Source organism: Trachurus trachurus (genome assembly GCF_905171665.1).
Source record: "Trachurus trachurus genome assembly, chromosome: 21".
Taxonomy (NCBI): domain Eukaryota; kingdom Metazoa; phylum Chordata; class Actinopteri; order Carangiformes; family Carangidae; genus Trachurus; species Trachurus trachurus.
The window spans coordinates 29820201-29842420 of record NC_139899.1 but is presented as its reverse complement, the minus strand read 5'-3'; the positions used below and the strand labels follow the sequence as shown (position 1 = coordinate 29842420).

Sequence of the window (22220 nt, the reverse complement as noted above, 5' to 3'; positions counted from 1 at the left end):
AAACAAGCTTGAAATATAGACTTATTTAATTTTTTTCGGGACAATTTCACATTTTGCGGCTTCAATACAAGACGGACATTACATACGAGCAGCATGGAGGTATTTGGATGTTTTTTGGTTTTTTTGGACATGCACTGCTACGCCGAGACCCCCTGTAACAAAATTTCAATTTTGGGTGAACTATCCCTTTAAGAAATCTTTACGATCAAATAACTGTGGCGTTTAATCCCAGCGATTATTTTTGAAAACAATTAATTGTGACATCCCTGCCTGATGATGATGATGAAGATGTTTGATGAACCTTCACCGCTGCTCCATCAGCACCCGTTTGTCTCGGAGAGCTTCACTTATCATATCTGCTCCGTCTGATCCCTCCTCCAACGCAGCACAAAAGGACGGAGAGACGGAGAGACGGAGAGACAGACGGACAGATTGACGCTCGCCGCTCCAGCTGCACCTTCAGATGACAGGAAGAACTGCGCTTCAAGGCGGCGGCGGCTGCGTCTGTTTGATAAATATCAAGCCGATGATGCATTTAGGTGCAGAAACACAGGAAATGTGAGGATGCAGCAGCAGCAACAGGAGGAGGAGGAGGAAGAGGAGGAGGAGGAAGAGGAGGAAGAGGAGGTGGAGACATCAGTGTCGTCCCTCTTTGATTCTACAACATGGTTTCCAACAAAGCCCAGCTGACCTTTCTCTCCTCCGTGTGTAAACGCTGCAGGCACCGCCACACAAACGTAACGTAACGTAACGCGCTAACCCGTAACCCGTGATCTCTTGTGTATGACAGATAAGACTACACAGATATACACATGGTAACATGGTAGGTGATAAATAATAAAGTTATCCACCGCTCCATGGAGTGATTTCTCACCGGCTTCGTTGAAAGCAAATTAATGCACATGGAGGAGAGGAGGGTTAGAGACACAGAGGAGGAGACACCAGACCTGGAGAGTTCAGATTTAATATTTAAGGCTGAGAATATATAATCATAAAAAAACTAATCTCACATTTGTTATTTGTTATAAATGCAGCTAAACGGGACATTTCAAATGTTTGATAATGGACAAAGAAAGATGAATATTGTTCGTAAACCCTCTAAGGCCTTGATGTGTTTGACATAAAATCAGCGGTTCGACTCCCAACAGAGACGATCCGTAGCGCAGGTCATTTCCCCCCAGTCTCTCTCCCAGATTTCCTGTCTTTCTACACTGTCCTTTCAAAATAAAAGACAAAAAACACTGAAAAAATAACTTATAAAATGCCATTAGAAGAAATTTGCACATGCGCAACACGTTATAACTTCATCAACTTTGACAGCCTTATTTTTATTATTATGAAACTCCTCTGTTGAGCTTTAGTTGAGTGGTAATATCTCACCCTGTTAAACTCGGACGATGCTTCGGCCTCAAACTGCGTTCACATAAAGATCATATCTACACTCCTGCAGAGGTGGAAGAGTGGATTTTAACTTCATCACTGGCACTGAAAGACGTGTTGAGGATTGATTCCTATGAATGAGAAGGTCACTGACTGAGTGACTGAGTGATGAAGTTACATAACAGACTCTTATTTTATCACTTCCTGTTCCCTCGTCCTGAAGTCTGTTGGGTTTGGATGAGATGGTTGAGTGATACGAGCTCAGGACATTTTTTATTTTTATTCAACAACATAAAACACATCAGTAAAAACTAGCAATGCACCGATCCAGCTTTTTTCAGTCCCAATAGCGATAACAATACCTGGGCTCAGCGTATCCGCCGATATCTGATACCGAACCGATTTTTCATCAAGCAGTCTCTGTATTTCCCTCTAAAACAACTCTGTCTGGTAACGTTGTGTTATCATCTCATAGCGTGGTGAATGTGCAGGTCACAACTTGTCCACCAGAGCGTTGTGGAGTTGTTGGATTGTGTATTTGATGAGTTTGATGAAGGGAAACCAAGAAATCCCATAATGAGCCTCCGTAGCGTAGCTCTGAGCAGCTCACGGCTCTGCTCCGCCGTTCTAAAAACAGCTTGCACCGACAATTAAAGGTAACGAACCTACTGCTATGACTATAGGGATTATGGCAATGGGCCAATTTGCCAAAATGTTGAACTATCCCTTTAAGCTTTTACATCTCTTAAAGGTCCAGTGTGTAAAATGGGAGTAAAACCGTGATATGTAGCGTTCAGATTCTAGTTTGCAGCACTCACTCGCCGTACAAACATGGCGGCACATGGCGATACTCTCTAAAGTAAGACCCTTGCTATACGTTTATATAAAAGAAGAATTATAAGGCTACGAAAACTAAACAGATTTTATTTTATAGCGATTACACACTTATACAAATATATTCATGGGCAGTAGATTCAGATTTTGCCAACAAACCTTGACAGTTATTACACACTGGACCTTTAAAAAGGCCGTAATGTTTGAGACTCGTCAGGGAACTATGAGGAGCTGCAACTTGCTGACACTTGGCAGGATGGAGATACGATGCTGTAAACTTTGTCTTGTTTGGAAACGGATTGGAAACGTCCAGAGAAGCACATACTTACTTCAGTATGTGAGGCTGAAGTTTTAAACTCAATGCTGCACATTTTTTCCTGCTGCAGCAGCTGGAAACTGTTGATGTGAAACTCAAACATCTGCAGAGAGGCCTCCAGATGTTTGTCCTCAGTGTAAATCTCTCCTCGTATAGTACTGTACTACAGACCCTCAGAGAGAGAACGAGGGAGAGCAGATAAATCCATCAAGTGTCTGTGAGTTTCACACGTACGCTCATGTTTCTGCAGCTCTGAGTTTCGTCCTCGTCGCTGCATGAGCTGAATTTCAATCTGCTGCTCTCGACTTCACTGGAGTTGATTTTTCCAGCGGCACAGTTCAGTTCGTTCCTCCACCTCCTCTTCTTCCTCTTTGTTTCACAGTGGGAAACTGGAGGTAAACATCGGAGGGAGGGAGGGAGGGAGGGAGGGGTTGGGGGGAGAAAGCTCAGTCTGAGTCCTTTGAAGCGCCGAGAGCTTTATTCTGATCTCTAGCTCGCATTTTGTTTTATATCAAAGAAAAGGAAAAAATGATAGCTCAATTAATCCAAACAAAGTTTCCCTGATCAAAGCTGCGTCTGAACCGAACAGGAGGCTTCTCTTCTCCTCTCCTCTTCCTCCTCCTCTTCTCCTTCTTCTCTGCGCTGATCGCTGGAGGCATAAACAAGAGATGCAGACAGATGCTCTTTGTTTTTTCCAAGACAGACTCTGACCTTTTTAGCCGAGCGCAGGTAATAGCATCAATTTAACGTGGGGGAAGATTTGCGAGCCTCCTCTGGTCAGGACTAATGCTGTTCTCCAAAGCCTGGCAGGCTGGGTGTGTTTGTTCAGGGGAGGAGGAGGAGGAGGAGGGGGGAGGAAGAGGAGGAAGGGGCTGAGGTTGGGTAATACAGGACAAACTATGTTTAAGCTAATATAACCCTGCTGGCCTTAACACGGCTCAGCAGGGTTTGAATGGAGAGAGTTGGATGTGAGGATGGAGAAAGTCGGGCGAAGGCCAGGAAAACATTTACACAGATGTGACTGTGAGATGAAGATGGTCTTGTCTTCATGTCAAACTGTTACGGCGCTCTCCTGAGTCATGAAACATGTTTTCATGCTCTGTGGCGACGACACGTTTCCTGTTTGAACACAATGCGACGATGCCCTCGGGTCAGTGACGAGGCGTTTTCCTCAGAACTGGAGCTGAATTAAGAGGAAACTTAATCATCAGAGCAAAATAAAGTAGAGTAATAAAGGAAAAAACCACAACCACAGAGCCACAAGTTGATCCAACATCAGATTGACTGTTGGTTCATGTGAAATCATTTCAACCGTTTCTCTTCTCATGAAAACACGACTCTTTGGCACTACTTTTTTGTCTTTGGCACTACTATTTTTGTGTGTCGGCTGCAGAACGACCGTATTCCTACGCACCAGTGCAACCACAGAGCGTGAAGAGTTAGAAATAAGACTCACAGCATCACAGGGTCAATGTCTAAAAGCTTTCATAAAGTTTCTTTGCTAGAAAAAAACAGGACGACCCATAAAATAAAGTCTTATTATCAAGTATTGAAGAAATTTGTGAAATGAATTGGAAACAGTTTTGGAAGTTACATCTTCTGAGGTTGGATCTGAATCAGCTCTGAAACCAGAACAGTGGATTTTAGTCCATACAAGTAATTGCAATTAGGATTTACTTCTCTTTTTCTGTTAATTTTAACATAGTTTAATAACACATTATAAATAAGAAGAAGAGCATTTATTGGCTTTACACATAGAACAGATAAAGAAAAACTGTGTTTCTGTTTGACTTTAGGCTTTGACACTAAATCCATGAGGCTAATGTCACTAGATGCTCATCGACATTCGGTCGTCAAATATTAGAAATGAAACGTCTCGAGATGGAACTGTTTATGGCTCCTCTCATGTGTCATTAAACCAGTCATTAAAAGAGGACAAGTCAAAACAACGAGGAGACAGTGATGTGATGGAAATCTGACGCTTCTGTTAGTTTCATCATCCAGATGTTTTTATACAGAATATGAATGGAGATGATTTTAATGATGCAAAGTGATTGTGATCAGGCGATGATGTAATGATTGTGACAGTCAGTCAGTCAGTCGACATGTGAAACTCCAGCTCTGTTTTCCCTCCCTCCTCTGTTGTGGAAGTGTTTCTCTCTCCTCCCCCTCCCCCTCTTCCTCCTCCCCTCCTCCCCCCTCCTCCCTCCCATCTTTCCCACAGCTCTCCTCTCCTCTCCTCTCCCTCCACATCCAGCCAAGTGATTCAAAAGGCAAATGTTAGGTAGTTAATCCTCCGTCTAATCCCCCTCAGGACAAACCTGAACAAAAGAGTTTTACAGTGAAGAAGCACAAAGAGAAACTGGCCACGGAGACGTCGTCGTCGGGGTCGTAGCGTTCACTCCACTCCTCCTCCTCTCACGTCCAGAGAGTCGGAGAGTTTACGTCTTCTTATCTGTCTGAGGAGTCGATGTTTTACTCTGACCTGTTCCTCCTCCTCCTCCTCCTCCTCCTCCTCCTCCTCCTCCTCCTCCTCCTCCTCTGTTACAAAGGGAGTTAAGACCAGAGTTATGTGGCCTCTCTAACTCACCTCCCTGTTTCTCTCTCAATTCAATTCAAATTTGCCTTATTGGCATGACAGTTAAAATAACTATGTTGCCAAAGCATTAGGAATCAATGACACAATACAACTCATAAAACCAAACTCTCTCTCTCTTATACACAGTCTAAATGACATGAAACTTAAAAAAAATATATAAAATGTGTGTGTGTGTGTGTGTGTGTGTGCACTGCAAAAAACTCAAAATCTTTCCAAGAATATTTGTCTTATTTCTTGTCAAAATGTCTCATTTCTAGTCAAAACTAATCTCTTTCCACTTAAAATAAGACTCATCACCTAAAAATTAACTTGTTTTTAGATAATTTTCACTTGTTTCAAACTAATTTTCACTTGAAATAAGTAGAAAAATCTGCCAGTGAAAGCAACCTTTTTGTGCTTGTAATAAGAAAGAAAAACTTGCTCCACTGTCAGATTTTTCTACTTATTTCAAGTGGAAATTTTGCTTGAAAAAAGTAAAAAGTGTCTAAAAACAAGCTGCATTTTAAAATGTGATGAGTCTTATTTTAAGTATAATTAGATTTATTTTGACTAGAAATAAGACAAATATTCTTGGTAAGATTTTGAATTTTTGCAGTGTGGTAAGATTGGGCATCATTAGACTGTTGCAAGTTGTTATAGTATATAAAACATACACATATTGTTCTTAAATGATGATAGTAACAAATGATAATAAAAACCGACAACAATATTAAATGACATCAATAATGGTTCTGATCAGCATTCGTGTACTTTTCTCGTATCGTGGCAGAATGTTACATATTGTGCAGCTAATTTAGTAAATTGTGGATCTTCTCCCAGAAATACTTTTAACAGATCATCACCTCTCTCTCTCTGTGTGTGTGTGTGTGTGTGTGTGTGTGTGTGTGTGTGTGTGTGTGTGTGTGTGTGTGTGTGTGTGTGTGTGTGTGTGTGTGTGTGTGTGTGTGTGTGTGTGTGTGTGTGTGTGTGTGTGTGTGTGTGTGTGTCTGTGTGTGTGTGTGTCTGCAGGGTTGAGTGCTGCCAAGCTGCTGAAGGCCCAGGGTCTGAGCCCCGTGGTGCTGGAGGCCCGGGATCGTGTTGGCGGTCGCACCTTCACCGTCAGGGTAAGACCAGCAGAGCTCAGAACGACTGCTAACAACACTGATAAGAAGAGTCAACTTGTTCTTGGCTGAAAGCTGCACTTTAAAGTCAGTTATCAAGCGTCTAATTCACACTTTTAGTGAAGTGTAGGACTGAATCTGAAGTGTCAGTCTCAGAGCTGAGATAAAACAGTACTATGTGCTGTAAACTGAATTTTAGACGACGTCACTTCCAAATGTGTAGGAATGACTAATCGCTGGATGAAATCCTTATCTAAGAATAAAGAAGTATCCCAGTGAATAGTTAAATGGCCAGTAGGAGTGTATATTCAACCGTATTTTGACAATAATCTACAAAATAATACAAAATTGGGAATGAATCAAAAAGAAATGTTCCTAATCTTTCCAATTCATTAATTCAGTGTTACATATGTTGGTGAGATGACGTGAAACCTGCTCTGTCCAAACGATATAGTTTGATCAACTGCTCGTCATCAAACAAAGACACAACGTCCTTCTGTACCGTCTCCTACTGTCAGCTCCTAACCACTGAGGACACCTCTCAGAGGTCTCTTAGATATCTGGGGGAGGAAGAGTGATTCTTAGACTTGTTGAGTTGATAAATAGCTTTTATTCTTAAGTTTAAGAGTAGAACTAAACTTCACAATCAATTCTCAGCACTTAAGACTAAAATCTCACACTAAGACGCTTGATAAATACGGCCCCTGGTCTACGGTCCAGTTCAGACTGAGAGAGTGACTTTAAGTAGCCTATAATAGTTTAAATGACCTTTATTTATAGAGATCTTTAAAAAAAAACCACCTATTATAAAGTGCTCAATAATAATAAAATCAGTTAAATCATCAGTTTTCAAAGTTGATGTGATAATAACGCATTAATGTACATTTCTTTTTAATTCCACTATTCTTTTGTAAAGTCAGAATCAGTTGTGGAGCCGTCATGTTTTTATTTCAGTATAATTTTTATTCCAAACACAGCGAGGCCTTTGAGGGTTTCTGGGAAAAAAATTAAATTAAATTTGTATGAAACTAAATTGTTCTTCATTAAACACAAAAGCATGCCTTTAAGGTTCATTTAGAACAAATAAATGTGATCAGGTGGATATGAGACAGTTCAGGTGAGAGTGAAACCAGTTCTCAGATGAGAATCAGACTCAGACGTCCTGATTTCCTGAAGTAGCTGCTGGGTCCTGAATGCAACACGCTGTCCCCTGTAGTTTTTATTTTATTTTATCCTCAGGAACAGACAAAGTTAAAGTAAAATAAAAGTAATGAATAAAAAATCTTGAAGTTTAAGATGAGCTGAAAGCCGGTGTGAGGAGTTATCAATAGATTAATGGTTGATTGTTTGACACGTGTTACCTTTATCTGATCAGATTTTTTTGGATCTAAATCCAAAGTGATTGAAATCTGACTCTGTTCCTGTTGGATGTTGAAAATTATGGGGTGTCTCCATGACGACCACGTTGTCTTCACTGATACTGGAGTTTCACTGTGACAGGAAGCAGCGTGCGCTTTACATCTGCAAACATCGTTACACATACAATCAAATACAAGACTCTGCACACGGAGCATCTGTAGCATGTATCTGACCCCAGATCTGTGAGTGAGTCTGTGTGTGTGTGTCTGTGTGTGTGAGTTAGTGTGTGTGTATTAGTGTGTGTGTGTGTGTGTGTTAGTGTGTGTGCGCTTCATGTCCTTGTATGAGCTGAGACAGACAGATGTTGGCCAGCGCTGGATAAACAGCCAGAAATGTGTAATGTAAATGATCTCTTTTATCATGTTTGACGGTGTGTGTGTGTGTGTGTGTGTGTGTGTGTGTGTGTGTGTGTGTGTGTGTGTGTGTGTGTGTGTGTGTGTGTGTGTGTGCGTGTGTGTGTCTTTTCAGAACAAGGAGACAAAGTGGGTCGATCTGGGCGGGGCTTACATCGGACCGACTCAGAACCGCATCCTCCGATTGGCCAAAGAGTACAACATCGAGACGTACAAAGTGAACGAGCAGGAGAGCCTGGTGCATTATGTCAAGGTGAGTGTGTGTGTGTGTGTGTGTGTGTGTGTGTGTGTGTGTGTGTGTGTGTTTACAATATTCTCCCGCGAGCTTTGGCCGATGTGAAGTCCGTGACAGATGCAGAACACAATCCAGATGTGTCCTTCAGTTTCAGCTCTGCAGCGGGAAGTTGTCGATCATTTCCTGAATACAACACAACACAAACAAACATCCTGAGGGACACACAGGAAATTCTTCTTAAAGGGGTAGTTCAACATTTTGGCAAATTGGCCCATTACCATAATCCCTATAGTCATAGCAGTAGGTTCGTTACCTTTAATTGTCGGTGCAAGCTGTTTTTAGAACGGCGGAGCAGAGCCGTGAGCTGCTCAGAGCTACGCTACGGAGGCTCATGGGATTTCTTGGTTTCCCTCATCAAACTCATCAAATACACAATCCAACAACTCCACAACGCTCTGGTGGACAAGTTGTGACCTGCACATTCACCACGCTATGAGATAATAACACAACGTTACCAGACAGAGTTGTTTTAGAGGGAAATTCATGCAAAACCGCTGATGTGCGTTGCCTTCAGGGACAGTTTTTCATCAAGCAGTCTCTGAATTTCCCTCTAAAACAACTCTGTCTGGTAACGTTGTGTTATTATCTCATAGCGTGGTGAATGTGCAGGTCACAACTTGTCCACCAGAGCGTTGTGGAGTTGTTGGATTGTGTATTTGATGAGTTTGATGAGGGAAACCAAGAAATCCCATGAGCCTCCGTAGCGTAGCTCTGAGCAGCTCACGGCTCTGCTCCGCCGTTCTAAAGATAACTTGCACTGACAATTAAAGGTAACGAACCTACTGCTATGACTATAGGGATTATGGCAACGGGCCATATATTTGCCAAAATGTTGAACTATCCCTTTAATCCTCCCGACATGGATCGATCAGTGTCGATCAGTGTTGATATTCATCAGCTCCTCTGCAGTAAATCCAGTTTGTCGTGAGGAGGATTCGTCACGTCGGTCCTGAGCTGATGTGACGTGACGGCTTCTTGACAGACGCATCACAACATCACAACGCTGCTTCACCCCGAGTTTCTCTGAGAAGACGTTAACGTGAACGGCTCAGGAGGAGAGAAAAAACGTGTCCTTGCCGCAACTTCCTCCTCCATCACGTCTTCTCCCCCCTCTGCTCTCCATGCAGCATTAGCGGCTGGAGATGCTAATCTTTGCCCGAGGGATCTCTGTAATGCAGTTTCTCTTTTCTCTGAGTGGTTGAAAGGACGGGCAGAAGCAAACAAAAGAAGGGAGGAAGAAAGAGACGCTGAGGCCATCCACATCTCTCTCTCTGTGTCTCTCTCTTTGTTCTCTTTATTCTTTGTTCTATATCTCATTAGCGTGGACGCACCGCTGTCCTTAACACAGTTGTGTTTCTCCACCTGATTTGATTTGCTGCCGCTGCCATGTTCCCTGCTCTAAACCAACCCTACTGTAAATCATAGGACTTCCTGGTGAGGCTGGAAACTTTATGTGTGTGTGTGTGTGTGTGTGTGTGTGTGTGTGTGTGTGTGTGTGTGTGTGTGTGTGTGTGTGTGTGTGTGTGTGTGTGTGTGTGTGTGTGTGTGTGTGTGTGTGTGTGTTTGTGTGTGTGTGTGTTTGTGGGCCCTTATCTCAACATAGACTGTGTTCAAGTCAATAAATGTCAACTTCAGAGATGGACTTTGAGCTTGTGGCCTCAGGGAGTGCATGGACACACACAAAACTCACACATACAAACACAACTTTCACTGAATTACATAGAAAGCTGTTTGTAATGTACACTACCCACAATCCCCTGCACATACAAGGAAGGAGGAGGCTCAATATTTGACAGTATAAAGGTAGATGTTTGTGTTAAAGCTCCATACAGTATAAAGGTAGATGTTTGTGTTAAAGCTCCATACAGTATAAAGGTAGATGTTTGTATTAAAGCTCCATACAGTATAAAGGTAGATGTTTGTATTAAAGCTCCATACAGTATAAAGGTAGATGTTTGTGTTAAAGCTCCATACAGTATAAAGGTAGATGTTTGTGTTAAAGCTCCTTCAAAATAAAGGTAGATGTTTGTGTTAAAGCTCCATACAGTATAAAGGTAGATGTTTGTGTTAAAGCTCCATACAGTATAAAGGTAGATGTTTGTATTAAAGCTCCATACAGTATAAAGGTAGATGTTTGTATTAAAGCTCCATACAGTATAAAGGTAGATGTTTGTGTTAAAGCTCCATACAGTATAAAGGTAGATGTTTGTGTTAAAGCTCCATACAGTATAAAGGTAGATGTTTGTGTTAAAGCTCCATACAGTATAAAGGTAGATGTTTGTATTAAAGCTCCATACAGTATAAAGGTAGATGTTTGTATTAAAGCTCCATACAGTATAAAGGTAGATGTTTGTATTAAAGCTCCATACAGTATAAAGGTAGATGTTTGTGTTAAAGCTCCATACAGTATAAAGGTAGATGTTTGTGTTAAAGCTCCATACAGTATAAAGGTAGATGTTTGTATTAAAGCTCCATACAGTATAAAGGTAGATGTTTGTGTTAAAGCTCCATACAGTATAAAGGTAGATGTCCATGTGTAGTGTGATTATAAAGCAGCTCTAGGTTCTATATTAATACTGTGAAAGTATCAAAGCCTCAGTCCACAGAGAAATGCACACAGCCTGTATTCAGAAACTGAGCCTTAAAACCAGCCGTCAGGACTTCCTGTCACTTTGTGATGTCACAACTAAGCCCCGCCCCTTCACCACCACTTGGACCCACCATCCAACCAACACTTTGCAGGATTTGGTTTCTCTGAGTGTTTTATTCTGAAATCTGCTCTATTTTTTATTGGATCACTCATAGAGAACAGAGAGCGCTCTCTTCTCCTCTCCTCTCTTCTGATTGGCTGAGCGGACACAGATGTTTTGATGCCGTCGGCTGATTGGTCTTGTTTGCTTGATATTTCCTCTCCACATGAATCAAGGCTGAGTCGTGGCGTCTCCTCTCACCACCGTGTGTTTAGCGCTGATGCACCACTGACCTACTTCACTGCTGCTGTGAAATGTCACCGTCATGACGGTCGGTCGGTCGCTCGCTGCAGCAGCTGCACACTGAGCCTCCGCATCCATCCAGCTCCTGTGTCTCCGTGGCGACTATCTCTGCAAGATCCACTCAAAGACCCTGACACACACACACACACAGTACACACACACACACACACACACACTCTTGCACACTCGCCTCTCGTAGCTTCCTGGCTGGTTTCCATGGCGGCGTGCCTCATCAAAAGCTGCTCACCCGTATCACTGTCAGACTGTGTGTGTGTGTGTGTGTGTGTGTGTGTGTGTGTGTGTGTGTAGCTCCCACAGCTGACTCTGCAAAAAAAACACTGAGTAATGAATCTTCACCACATGAACTGATTTGATTTTATGATGAAAGATTAAAGCTGCTGATTCTTTTATGATTAACAGAAACCCATAAAAACAATAAAAAAAAAAAACACAAAACCATCAGTGTGAATTGATCCTGCGTGATAACAGTGACGCAGTCGTGACCTCATTATTTCAACGCCTCAGCTGTTTAAAGGGATAGTTCAACATTTTGGCAAATTGGCCCATTGCCATAATCCCTATAGTCATAGCAGTAGGTTCGTTACCTTTAATTGTCGGTGCAAGCTATTTTTAGAACGGTGGAGCAGAGCCGTGAGCTGCTCAGAGCTACGCTACGGAGGCTCATGGGATTTCTTGGTTTCCCTCATCAAACTCATCAAATACACAATCCAACAACTCCACAACGCTCTGGTGGACAAGTTGTGACCTGCACATTCACCACGCTATGAGATAATAACACAACGTTACCAGACAGAGTTGTTTTAGAGGGAAATTCATACAAAACAGCTGATGTGCATTGCCTTCAGGGACAGTTTTTCATCAAGCAGTCTCTGTATTTCCCTCTAAAACAACTCTGTGTGGTAACGTTGTGTTATTATCTCATAGTGTGGTGAATGTGCAGGTCACAACTTGTCCACCAGAGTGTTGTGGAGTTGTTGCATTGTGTATTTGATGAGTTTGATGAGAGAAACCAAGAAATCCCATAATGAGCCTCCGTAGCGTAGCTCTGAGCAGCTCACGGCTCTGCTCCGCCGTTCTAAAAATAGCTTGCACCGACAATTAAAGGTAACGAACCTACTGCTATGACTATAGGGATTATGGCAATGGGACAATTTGCCAAAATGTTGAACTATCCCTTTAACACACAGCGGTCACAGCTGGTCTTTATTCAGAAGGAAACCGATCTGAACCTTTCATCTGTAGCTCCGACCTCCTTAAAGAGACGACGTCTGTGCTGCAGGGATCAATAAAGTTTAAATAAAGAGTCACAGCAGGAAAAAAAACTGAGACATAATACAACATGTTGCACAGAAAGCTGATTACACACTGATGCAGCAAAAACATCATATATCGATAATATTGATGTGATGTTCGTCCTTTTTACATGAATACATGATTTGTTGTCCAAGGCGTCTCCGTAGCAACACAACACTGATGGTGCTGATGATGCACAACAATGTTGATGAGACACATTTTTACCTTTTTATCAGAAAGAACTGCAGCTCCTGAGATTTGGATTTTGACCTCGGCCACATAATGAATATTATTACATTATAATAATATTATTTTTTACGTAATTTGTAAGTGGAGATCATGAGATTGAGACTAAACGGCTGTGATGTGGTTAAAAAGACAGTTCAGAGACACAGGAGATTAGTGGAAATGTTAGTATTTATCAGTAAAATCTTGTTTAAATGTGTTGTTTGGTCAGTTTCAGTCTGTTGTGTCTCAGTATTTGAGCGTCTGAGGGGTCATACTGTACTGTAGGTGTCCAGGAAGTGAGCAGAACAAAGCTGCGGTGGATAAGGATTTCTTAGAAAACAGGGGTTTAATGATGTCACAGTGGGACAGAGTGATTGACAGCTGCAGAGAACTATTTAATTTAAAACTCCCACTGAGAGAAAAGTTCACAAACTGAATGAAAAACCTTTGTAAGTGAGATCAGCTGATTTCTAAAAAGTTTTTACAGAAAGTTTCTGCTGCAGGACAAACAACAGAATTACAAGAGCATGATGATATAACCGGAGATCCAACTAAAGAGATTAGAGGTTGGAAGTTTCAGAGTCAGGCAGCGGGGGGACGAGACGTTCAAGTTCTGAAAGTCTTCTGTAATTAATTGAATTTGTTGATGCTCTGAATGGTGGAAGGTCAGCGTTTATCACAGGCCTGAGATCAGGACACGTCAATATTAAACCACTGCAAGTCAAACCAGACCAGAACAAACCAAACCAGACCAGATCGGACCACGACCCTTCACTGTCATCACTTCCTGTCACCTGCAGTTTGAAACATGTCGTATCTCTGCTCTGAGATCAGCCAACACTGCAAAAACTCAAATATCTTACCAAGAATATTTGTCTTATTTCTAGTCAAAATTTCATTTCTAGTCAAAACAAATCTCGTTATACTTAAAATAAGACTCATCACATTAAAAAGCAGCTTGTTTTTAGACACTTTTTACTTCTTTCAAGCAGATTTTCACTTGAAATAAGTAGAAAAATCTGATAGTGGAGCAAGTTTTTCTTTCTTATTACAAGCACAAAAAACTTGCTTTCACTGGCAGATTTTTCTACTTATTTCAAATGAAAATTAGTTTGAAACAAGTGAAAATGATCTAAAAACAAGTTAATTTTTAATGTGATGAGTCTTATTTTAAGTGGAAAGAGTTTAGTTTTGACCAGAAATGAGACATTTTGACAAGAAATAAGACAAATATTCTTGGAAAAGAGTTTTTGCAGTGAACTGACTCTGAACTTTAGTAACAAAGGGATTCAGAGCTGCCAGTGATCTTAACATGTATGACAGTGACATTTCTTCACAGCGTGTGAGCCGAGCCTGTGTGTGTGTAATAATTAGAGCTATAGCTTTCAACCGAGCCGCGTAGCTAATCAGCTTTAGCGAGGCAGATTGTAATCCAGAGGGCCGAGGCCAGCAGCGCCGGGACTTTCTTATCACCAAACTACCGGCTAACAGGCAGCTGCAGCCCTCAGCTCTCAGCACAGGATTTATTAATGAGCCGTCGCTATCGGAGATGGGGGAACAGACTCTGATTAAGTACTGCCTCTGCTTATCAGAGATTGAGAAACAGCACAGGATCGTCTCAGGGCGGCCGGGGCCGAGGCCGAGGCGTGTTTGTTTGCACGTTCGCAGGCAGCACCGAGTCTGGACACCAGTTGCTTTCTGTGCTCATCATCATCATCGTGTCTGTGCATATGGAAGGAATTACTGTAGGTTTATAACAGAAACGAGGGGGAAACATCTTTAGAGCATACAGCTATAAAATGATTTATATACATGTACCAAATTTATTTTACAGGCTTACAGAGGTTTAATGGTTTATTTGCACAAGGAAAAAAAAAAGGTATGCAGTGCACAAATCACAGAGATAGATGACATATACGTAGTGCAGGAAGGAAGAGGGGAAAAAACCAGAGAGGTTAAGTGAAGCCTCCACCCATAAAATATCACAAAACTTAAAGCAGAAGTGAGTGGTCCGGTCGTTTTCGCTAATGCTGCGTTCCAGGCAGGCTTTTGAAATCGTAAATTACAGCTTCAAGTCACAACTTACGACTTTGTAGCGTTCCAGGCAACCCACTCGTGTTTTTCCGACCTGTTTTACCGGTGAAAGTCACTATAACGGCCACTCGTAACTTCTGACCCGTGAAGTCGTACCAGATCGAACTGGTACGACTTCACGGTCGGAAAAATACGAGTTTCCTTGAACGCACCATAACAGTCCTCGTCGCTACGTCACCACATTCACGGCGTTCCTTGGCTGCACACACAGCCCTGCATGCCGTTCTCTCTCCTCATTGGATAAAAACTGTAGGATACGATAAATGTTTTCTCTTCGGCTCAGAGCAGAGCAGAGTGACTGACAGACCCGTGTTTCAGTCCAAACACTCTATGTAAGTGATTGCTGTCGGAAGATGTAACTATTTAAGACTTATATTAACACAAATATATCACTCACTTCTGCTTTAAAGAAATTCACAAATTACAAAGATATAAACACTGCAAATGTTAAAAAGGTAACAGGCCAGCAATTAGATATTTCTTTCAGCACCTTTTGAACATTTCTTTCCGAGATGAGAGTACCTATTCCACAATATTTACCGGTATGCTAGTAAAACATTCAGGAGGATGAAGATGTAAAGCTCGTTGAGTTAAATCAGAGTGAAGCTCTGAGTTTGTTCTAAAATAATCCTTTTCCTATAACTTTCTTATAATGTTTTTGAGCCTAATCTGAGCCCATTGATGATTAAAAGTGATGCTTTCACATTACCGCATCTATAACCCAGTGCTGTATGTCAGGGGTTCTCAACCTTTTTATCACCGCGGACCGGTCACCAGTGGAAAATTTTTACCGCAGCCTGGGATCTCAGGATATTCTGCTTTAACCCAGAACATAGGGAGATTTGAAGTTTTATGTAAAGGAGAGGTTTAGAGCCGGTCCCCACATTTATTACACACTGTGGAGCTTGGAGCATGTGAATCACCTGTTGCAATGAACCCGTAATTTAAACAGGACTCTTGTTTTTTCTTTTAGAACAGCTTTCTTCTTGTTGGCAGTCGTCGGGTCTTCTGTCGTCTCATTATTGAATCTGTGTTTTTCACTCTTTTACGTTTGTGGACCTGCCTGTCAATTGCGCAGCGCTGGGAAGATGCACAAGCGGAAGTAGCAAAATTTCCAAAATAAAACGACCTGAAGTGTAAATTAGACAAAACGAACAATTATTTATATTTAATATTTTCCATTCTCTTTCTGCGGCCCAGTACAAAATGATCCACGGCCCGGTACCGGTCCGTGGACCGGAGGTTGAAAACCCAGTGCTGTATAGGATTCTTCATTTAAAAGTCATAATAACCCGTTGGTCCTTCCTGTTATGTGTGTGTGCTGCAGAGTGACAGCAGACAGCAGCTGTGTGATGGACACACTGATGTTCAGGCTGCCTCTGACTCTGATGCTGCTCGTTGATGTGGACACAGATGCTGCCGTGCATCCTCCTCCTCCTCCTCCTCCTCCTCCTCCTCCTCCTCCTCCTCCTCCTTCTGTATTCACTTCGCTGCCGTCACCATGGCGACAGACCTGTTGTTCCGCGGCAACGACATGACAGTTTTGTGCACAGTGCAGTGGGTGATGTGCTGCTGTAGCCTATTGTGGGACACTTTGTCCTCTGGGTCCTTCTTCTTGTGTCTAAGCAGCAAAAACAAAAACAACACGACGGACAGAAAACAGAAGGTTCATCGTCATGGTGAAGTGAAACTATCGAGGTTTTTTAGAAACCTGTTAGAGGTGGATGTTCCTGACTGCTGCTGCTGGTGGTGGTGAACTCTGTAGCCTCGTCGGTAGATAAAGCTTTTGCCCTCTCATAACCCAGAGTTCATTTCAGGTGAGAGTTGCTCGGATTAAAAAACGCTGACTCAGGGTTGAAGTCCAGACTGTGCTGCTGATATCTTCACTGCACCAGGAATCATTCATTTTATTTTATTGGTTATATACAACAATAATAACTTTATACAGAGTCTCCACTCAGGTTCTGACCGATGCAACATGCCCTTATGTTCCCTGCAGCTCCTCTTAAATCAATAAAATGATAATGATCCAGTTAAGAAATAAGATAGAAATCTATAACTTTTACTCTGTTCGACTGAAAACATGATGGACTACTTCAAGCTCTTGTTTCTTAACCAACATATCACATAACTCTCATTAATGAGGTTATTTTCACCTTATGCACAAACACACACACAAAAAATCAATTCTTTGTCAACACACAAACAACTTAAAACATAAACAGCTTCTTTTCTTTCTCCTCTAGGTCAAGAAATTCCTCTCTGGGCATTTTTAATTGAAAATGAATCGCTAAATCGATTTCATTAAGCTTCACATACACACTGCCTATAGAGGTCATTCATTATCTACAGACTCTTCTATAGACTGAACTAAAAGCACTAAATGTTCCCTGAAGCTTCTCAAACATCCTGTTCCTCTGTTAAGTTCACAGCGTCGGTCGCCTTCTCTTACAGACGAGTTAATAACATCTGTTTATCCTGCTGTCTGATGGACTGGAAACAAAGAGCGTTAATTATTTGTTCCCCTTTGATAAAAACCTATTGTACAACTTTAATGAACCGTATTCCGTCTTCTCCTCCTCACTAGTTTTATCTTCCTACATTAACACTTTATTCAACATACTGTAGGTCTATATCTGGACTGACATTGCTGTAAAAATGACACTGACTGTTATTTTTATACCACAAAAAGTCACGTTTCAGGTGGTTTCCTTTGATAATCCACCACTGTCTGATATATAAGCAATAATGATAAAACTAAAACACTTGGTTTTGGTCCTTTGTACTCAACTTTACCTGAGATAAAACTTTCAAAGTTCAAACCTGCACATAGAGCACACAGGGTTTTGTCTCCATTATAGAGATAACAACCACACACATTTGATTTGCATTGACACACCTGCTAACCAGGGTGAAATATCCAAACATAAAGAAAGCGCACAAATGGAAATAAATATAAACACTGACTTTACCTCAACCCTGCAAAAAACAACAGACACCTTTCAGATCTGAACCTGTGAGTTTATTAGACCAGTTGTCATGTTTATGAAGCCAGATAACAGCAGGTGAAACTACATGCACATGTGCAGTCGTATTAAAGACGATTAAACGAACAAGTCCAATTAACAGAGAAAATAAAAACTCACTGAGCCGTTTTAACGTGGGTGCGGTCAGGAAGGAATCTCCCCATAAAAACCATAGTGAATTACATAACAAGACAAAATTAGATGCTTTATGTAATGAGAGGTCATTATTGGCTCAGCGGTGGAGCAGCTCGAGCCAATACAACAGGACGAGAGTGATCCCAGAAAGAAAAAAACAGCATCCACTGTGAGAGCTGAGAGCACTCGCACAAAGGCATCATTATATGGAGCCGCTCTTTGTGTCTTTCAGGGGGGAGCTGGAGTTTAATGGGGTTTAAAACAAATTTACCCGTCAATCTAAATGTCAATGATGTTACGCCAGAGAGACCATGCATGGCTGCAGCAGCATACATGCATGAATGGACCGCTGGTTCCTGGTTGTAGCTACTCTGCTGAGAGGTGGTTTACTAGAAAGCAACAAAAACGTGATCTTCAAAATACTGTGTGGGACTCAGAATGAGATTGACATTATTATCTAAATCAAACTTAGAACAACCTGTGATACGTTTGGGCGTCAGGCCTTCGTGAGTAAGTCAGTCAATGGATAAGATAAGATAAACTTTATTTGTCCTTAGCAGGAAATTTGTCCTGGGCGTGGGCAGCTGCTACTACATACACATAGTGTAGGCTACATTACATGGACAGTACAGAGTACACATGGTGTGCATGTACGACAAGTTTCAACAGTAGTTGAAGAGTCAGAGTCAGTTTATTTGTCATTTGTGGAAGAAGACCACATTGGAAAAGGGTTTGGGAGAGCTAAAAAAAAAAACACTTAAGACAATAGAACAATAGACAACCAATAAGCAGATAAATAAACAATCAGTAAACAGATACAATAGATAAAATAAAAAAGGACAATTTGCCCCCATGGAAGGCAAAGCACATCAGTGGTTTATTATGAATTTCCCTCTAAAACAACTCTGTGTGGTAACGTTGTGTTATTATCTCATAGCGTGGTGAATGTGCAGGTCACAACTTGTCCACCAGAGCGTTGTGGAGTTTTTGGATTGTGTATTTGATGAGTTTGATGAGGGAAACCAAGAAATCCCATGAGCCTCCGTAGCGTAGCTCTTAGAACAACCTCTGATACGTGAGTAAGTCAATTAATGGATAAGATAAGATAAACTTTATTTGTCCTTAGCAGGAAATTTGTGTTGGGCTTGGCTGCTGGAACAGCTGCTACTACATACACATACATTACATGGACAGTACAGAGTCATACACATGGTGTGCACGTACGACAAGTTTTCACAGTAGTTGAAACGAAACATAATGACAATGACAGGATCTTAAAGGAGAATTCCGGCCATTTTTGACCCCTAAATTGTTTTGGGGGAGCAAAAAACGCGACTAAAATTGATGCAGACAAACTGGAGTTACCATGGCTACCCGGCGCTAGGGAAAAATTTAATAAGTCTATAGTAGTAATCGCACTGACGCTGGTGCAAATCTCACGAGATTTGGACGGACCAGGAAGAGAAGCTTCCGCTGCAAACAAGCTTGAAATATAGACTTATTACAATTTTTTCGGAACAATTTCGCATTTCGGGGCTTCAATACAAGACGGACATTACATACGAGCAGCATGGAGGTATTTGGAAGTTTTTTGGTGTGTCTTTTTGTTACGAAGACAGTTGGTATCCATTTGCTGTAACAATGTCACTCTGTCTTTTGCATGTTTGGGATTGTTTCCTTGTGGTATGGTTTGTTGGTTCAAGTGTTGGGGCTCTTCAAGGTTGTGTTACTTTCTTTTTTTCAACCATCCTCGAAGTGCACTAGCTTGTTTCTCTAAAACATGTCCGCCCACCCTCCCTTGTTGTTGTAATCTAGAGAGAGCTAAGACACAGAAAGCCTGTAGTTTTGTCTCTGTCCCAGACCAATAACGAGTCTGTTCTGTCAGTGACAATAAGGAATCAGTTTGCATCGGCTCAGAGCTCTGAGGCCTGTTGGTCTTCTGTGGTTGTGAGCAGTGACTCAACATCCCCGGTGGTTAGAAGAGTATGTGTGTAGAGTAGTGTGTGTGTGTGTGTGTGTGTGTGTGTGTGTGTGTGTGTGTGTGTGTGTGTGTGTGTGTGTGTGTGTGTGTGTGTGTGTGTGTGTGTGTGTGTGTGTGTGTGTGTGTGTGTGTGTGTGTGTGTGTGTTTTCCAGCTGCTTGATGTTGCTGAGCACATCAGGCCTGTCCTGAACATAAACAGGAAGTGACGGTTTAATGAAACGGTCTTTGACTCAGGCTCAGTGAGGCTGTCATTGATCATCAGGGGGATTCTCAACAACACGCTGATGTATTTTTGGAATAATGTTGAAAAGAGGCTGTTGATTTGATTTGATTGGTTTCTTATAGGAATCTTTGAGCATCAGAAATCTAATCGCCGTCCTTTTCCTGTATGAACATCTCTTTGTTTTATTTTGAGAGATTAGTAAAACTCAGTTGATGTTGAGCCTCTTTGACAAACTCATCTTTACCCCCAAACCACAATCATTTGGATGCAGCAGCAGGAACCAAGTGGATTTACTGTAGGTTTAAAGGGATAGTTCAACATTTTGGCAAACTGGCCCATTGCCATAATCCCTATAGTCATAGCAGTAGGTTCGTTACCTTTAATTGTCGGTGCAAGCTATTTTTAGAACGGCGGAGCAGAGCTGCGAGCTGCTCAGAGCTACGCTACGGAGGCTCATTATGGGATTTCTTGGTTTCCCTCATCAAACTCATCAAATACACAATCCAACAACTCCACAACGCTCTGGTGGACAAGTTGTGACCTGCACATTCACCACGCTATGAGATAATAACACAACGTTACCAGACAGAGTTGTTTTAGAGGGAAATACAGAGACTGCTTGATAAAAAACTGTCCCTGAAGGCAACGCGCATCAGCGGGTTTTGCATGAATTTCCCTCTAAAACAACTCTGTCTGGTAACGTTGTGTTATTATCTCATAGCGTGGTGAATGTGCAGGTCACAACTTGTCCACCAGAGCGTTGTGGAGTTGTTGGATTGTGTATTTGATGAGTTAATGAGGGAAACCAAGAAATCCCACGTCCTGAGGTGTAAATTCCTATAGATGTTAAACAGGTCAGGCTTTGTGTCACATTCCTGTGCAGACTCAGTAGGAGGCCAGAGATAATCCTCCCTGTTTCTGGTTTCTGTCCCCGTCTTCCTCTGACTCGTCCTGGTCCACATCCAACAACCTTTAACTGAACCTGGTTCTCAGAAAAACCAGCCAACACACAGTTTAACGTGAAATGTGCCACGCCACAGAGTTAATGGCACGGTGCCACCACACACACACTGGTGAACGGGTTGTGTGGTTGTGAAACAGAGCAGTCAGTAGTTCCATAACACAGGTACTGTAGCTGCAGTGTGTGTGGACTCTTATCGTGATTGATGACTGTGTGGATCTGAGATATTTCACAACGCACCGAGCTGCTGCTCTAGTTCAGTCATTATGACTAAGCACAATGGAGGTCGGCTCAAAGTCGACTGAGGCTGGTTTTCAGGAGTAAATGTCAAAACAGCCTACCTGAAACCTGCTGCTACTCGCCACCGTGTCTTTATTTACAGCTGTTTGAACTCATATAACAAGAACTTTAACTTACTTGAACAAAATGTAGCTGAAGAAAACAGATGATGATGATCTGTACCTACTTATACAGTGGCATCATGCAAAAGTTTGGGCACCCCTGGTTTAAAATGTCTGTTAATGTGAACAGTTCAAGTGGAAGATGAAATGATCTCCAAAAGACATAAAGTTACAGATGACACATTCACTTTACATTTTAAACTATATATTTTTTCAAAATGACAGAATACCGGTCTGATACCTTGGTCAAAGTTATCTGAGAGCTCAAGTCTTTTGCAGGCTGCTGCTTTGTTTCCCTTTTTCACTCTGAAACTGTAGAAAACTAAAATAATACACTGATAAAAGAGTGTTTACTGTTTAACTTTATGTCTTTTGGAGATCATTTCACCTTCCACTTGATGAACTGTTCACATTAACACACATTTTAAACTAGGGGTGCCAAAACTTTTGCATGATGCCACTGTAGGTCAATGAGGCCAATATCAGATCAATGTCAATCAGCAGTTGTGCAAAGAGTTTACGATATTGAAATATGATCCATGTGGATGAAATGTGCCACTTTTTTGT

General features: G+C 41.7%; 1 protein-coding gene across 2 annotated transcripts in view; it reads left to right on the top strand.

The window, feature by feature from the left end:
• mao (monoamine oxidase) overlaps window positions 1-22220 on the top strand; it is a 151812-nt gene that overhangs the window by 15019 nt on the left and 114573 nt on the right. For both annotated transcript variants that reach the window (XR_014596319.1, XM_083997052.1), the window contains exons 2-3: window positions 6138-6232; window positions 8117-8254. Coding sequence is in view for 1 of the 2 variants with exons in the window: in XM_083997052.1 (XP_083853178.1) it covers window positions 6138-6232; window positions 8117-8254 (233 nt within the window). In the remaining variant the exon portion in view is untranslated. The remainder of the gene's footprint in view (window positions 1-6137; window positions 6233-8116; window positions 8255-22220) is intronic.